At 31.3% G+C, this 4,342-nt stretch overlaps 1 protein-coding gene across 1 annotated transcript; it reads left to right on the top strand.

Annotated features, from left to right (window-relative positions):
* The first annotated feature begins 547 nt into the window (after positions 1–547).
* On the top strand, positions 548–3,507 carry LOC132187830 (protein neprosin-like). The gene is made up of 7 exons (XM_059602266.2): positions 548–697; positions 850–936; positions 1,668–1,883; positions 2,017–2,175; positions 2,380–2,424; positions 2,893–3,039; positions 3,127–3,507. Exons 1-7 carry the CDS (start codon positions 548–550, stop codon positions 3,505–3,507), a joined length of 1,185 nt encoding a protein of 394 aa, XP_059458249.2.
* The last annotated feature ends 835 nt before the right edge of the window (positions 3,508–4,342 follow it).

The following is a 4,342-nucleotide window of genomic DNA, read 5'->3' as shown; positions in this document are numbered from 1 at the left end:
TGTTTCCTTACTGCGGGTAATGTATTTCTATACTACACATTGAGGACAAAGTATAATTCAAGTTTGGGGGTATGGAAAGACACTCTGTCTGTTTGTTTGTTTTTATTTGACTGTTTGTTGTAAAATAAAAAATAAAAAATAAAATAACAAATAACAAATAAAAAAAAAAAAAAAATTTGCTATGTTATTGTTAAGTATGAGTTAAGCTGTAACTGTGGTTTGCATTTCATTGGTTTCTTTAAAGTGTTGAACTCATAATGGTTTGTGACAGCTGCCTTACCTTAACTTAGATAAAGGCTTTGTATTTATAGAATATTCAGTTACACAGGACATTGATGTATAGAGTATAAATATATGTCTTTGTGAAAGCTGTTTACATATGACAATTAAACTATACATTAAACTCATCTTTGGCTTGTTGAGTAGTGTGCTTTTCTTGATTTGAATCCTCTTTTGTTTTGCTAGCATGAGATGATGTTTCAAACATATCCTTGACAAAATAGAAGTATTCAAAAAATATAAGAGAAGTTTGCAACTTTGTTTTTCAATGGCAAATACAAAAGTAATTAGAAGATGCATATTTTTCTTGCTAGCCCTATCTTTTGTCCTGAGTGATAGATTTGTTGGTGGAAGAAGGATTGAGAGCAAGGAGAGCAAAGAGTTAGTTAAGCATAATGGAACTGTCAAAACTATTAAGGTCATAATGAATATATTACATCTTTTTTAATTTTTAATTTTTATTTTGATTCTAGAAAATCTATTCCTCTCTTCGTTTTCTTTTTCTTTTCTATGGCTATATATATTCAGGCTTGCTTATTCATGGTCTAGTAACTATTAAAATCTTTGCAGGGTAAGGATGGTGACGTAATAAACTGTGTTGATATCTATCAACAACCTGCATTCAACCATCCATTACTCAAGAATCATACTATACAGGTTTCTTTATTGTTTCTCCTAACCCTAGTTGATGTTTTATAGTGCTATGTAGTTGCTTTATTATTGTCTCAGTCGTTCTCTTGCTTAAACAATTTGTATAATTGAAAATATAGTTAAAATTTATACCCAAAAAGTTTCTATTTTTTACAATTTTTCTTCTTTCGGGATGGGGGTGTTAAAACAAAAATAAAACAAACAAAACAAAAATGGAAAACAAAGCGCTTTACTGCCCATGGATGTCAGTTAACTCAATAACTAGGTTTTTTTGTCATTGCACAAGAGACCTATATATGCTTGAATCTTGCTAAAAGGTAATACTATGCTTGAATCTTGCTAAAAGGTAATGCGATAAACCACATTTTATCCCACAACTATCTCACAATGTTGACATGGCAATCATAACCAACTTTTGAATCAATCCCTGTTGAAAAAATAATAATAATAAATAGAAAAAATATGGGTTGGTTCGCACTACCACATGTTATTTATGAGATATAAAAATTTAGTTTATAAGATTACTTGTTGCTTATATAAACTAAAAGAAAGATGGATCTTGATGATGTTGTGATAGGAAGCTAAACAAGTTAATAATTTTCCTATCCTTTCAAATGCATCATTTTCGAGATCAAAATCTATTTAATATGATACATGTAAGAAATTGTGGCTTTGGCTTTTTATTTGGTCAATTGAAGACTAAGACTAATTATAGTAATTTGTTTATGGTTAATAAGATGGAACCCAGTTCCATTCCAAATGTAACAAGTAGAGCATTCAACAATGTCGAGTTGTCTCAAGGTTGGCTTGAGAATGGAGAATGCCCTGAAGGAACAATCCCAATTAGACAAACTCGAGAAGATGAATATGATGTACATCGTGCTATACCCCCAGTTGCACATCGGAAAAAGTTTAATATCAGCCTTGATTATGATTATAATCGTGGTCACGAGGTATATCATATACATATATTTTTTCTCCTTTTTACATATGAATTAGAAAAATGCTAAGGGTACTAAATTTTTACCAAGAGAGGCTTACCATATTGATGTGTAACTCATTCATATGAATTATTTTTCAAATTAGTACGCTGTAGTTGATCTACGTGGTGGTAATTACTATGGAGCACATGCATCAATTAACGTATGGAACCCTGCAACATATACTGGGGAAATTAGCATTGCTCAAATATGGCTTGCATCTGGTCCTAAGAACCTAATAAACACCATTGAAGCTGGATGGCTGGTAAGTTTGATCGATAAAAACATCATTAAGATTAGCAATTGCTTCTGATTTTGCATGTTAATTTGAATGTTCAAGCAATTAGAAACTTTTGGATTTCAAAAGTGGGGGAGAAAATTGATATCATAATGAAATTCAAAGCAAAAATGTAACATATAAATGAAGCATTTGGAGGATAGTTTCTGATCAATAATTTCATGGCTTCAGGTTAATTCACGTGACAAGCAAACCAGGTTCTTCATATACTGGACTGTAAGTTGGATAATTTCAATTCCTTCCATGATATAACTTAAATTTGCATATATTGGACTGGTCGTTTGTTGCCACTTAAGGGTTTGGGCATGGTTGAAAGGTATTTTGAATGTCATATCCCTGTTTGTGTCCCTCACATTGAGGATCCGGGTAGGGTTTAAGGATTTCAAGATAGTCATGCCCCATCTTATACCTGCTATTCGGAAGCTTGTTCTGTTTATGGAACCCTGCATACACTTACCGCCTTTTACGACAGCCTCAGTTAGCCCTTTGGGCCGGATCACTTATTTTACTCATTTCCAGCTACTTTTTGGGGAGCACTGTCGCCTTTTTTTTTTGAAAAAAAAAAAACAAAAACAAAAAACAAAAAAAAAAAAAATTTTGCAGTAGGAATCCCCATCAAAACACTATTACATATTGCATGTATGTTTGTCAAACCACTAATCAAGCTATATATGTGGTTTTAAGCGTGATGGGTACCAAAGAACTGGGTGCTACAATCTTGATTGTCCTGGTTTCGTGCAAGTAAACCGTAGATTTGCAATTGGTTCTCCCATTAAGCCAGTCTCAAGCTACAACTCAAAGCAATATGAGATAGGGATAACAATATACAAGGTACTATGCAAGGATTGGGATTCTTGACATTTTTGTTGTAAATTCTCTACATATTGCTCACTAAATTCCCTAACTTATATGATTCAGAATAAGGGACATTGGTGGCTACAAGTGCAAGATCAAGTACTTGGATATTGGCCTCACTTAATCTACACATACTTGGCTAGTAGTGCTACCGGAATTAGCTGGGGTGGAGAGATTTACAACAAAGGGGAAGGGGGACATCATACATCAACTCAAATGGGAAGTGGACATTTTCCGAGTGAAGGCTATGGAAGAGCAAGTTATTTTCGCAATATTCAATATATGGATTACACAGGAAAATTCAATGACCCTGATCAAGGACTGGTAGCATATGCAACAAAACCTTCATGCTATAGTATAAGTGTTTCCAACAATAAGAATGGAGGCTATGGAACCAATTTCTATTTTGGGGGTCCAGGGTATTCACCAATATGTCCGTCTTAGAAAGGGAAGAAGAAAAACTAATAGTAATAAATCACAGATTGGAGGGATCTAAATGTCCTCAAAAGAATGTTACCACAACCTGTACTGTATTTTCAATACTATTTTTAACTAGCTTATAACCCGCGCAATGGGCAGGATTTTTTATTACAAATGAATTATAAAATTTAAAAATATTATAATCGTACTTTTCATAAGTATTATGAAATTTACTTTTCATAATTGCAAGAGAAAAACTTGAATTTTGCTTAATCAAAACATTAATATAAAATTAGAAAGAATCTATAATATTGTTGGTGTAATACTTATTAGATTTCAATACAAATAAAACTCAAAATTATGAACATTCGAAAAAGTACTTTGGTTGTAGAAAAAAATATGCGCGAGATTTTTTGTTATAATTTAATTTAAAAATTTAAACATATCTCTATCGAACTTTTTATTATAGGTTGTAAAAAAAATAAAAAAATTACACCTTTTTAAATATAAAGACATACTAAAGGTTATACACCAATATACTACTCAAGATAATAACACACAATCATACACAAAACATTGGATAAATGTATAAGTAGCATAAAATTTTACTATCATAAGGCATTTAACTTTAATTAGTTTAATCCATATAAATTAAAACACGTTAAAATCTTTGTTCCCATATGTATAGTTTAAAATGAAAAATATAAAAGAAAAAAAAAATAACGAAAAGAAAACGTGGATTGTGATTATCAAAGCATTAATAAAAAGTTAATAAGAATTAATATTATTCATCTTATACCTATTATATTTCATACAAATTATAAAAACCCATATACTTATGAGCCTTAAAAAAAGTACA

This window comes from Corylus avellana, chromosome 6 (assembly GCF_965113065.1).
Source record: "Corylus avellana chromosome 6, dhCorAvel1.hap1.2, whole genome shotgun sequence".
NCBI lineage: Eukaryota > Viridiplantae > Streptophyta > Magnoliopsida > Fagales > Betulaceae > Corylus > Corylus avellana.
This window is presented reverse-complemented; position numbering and strand designations above follow the sequence as displayed.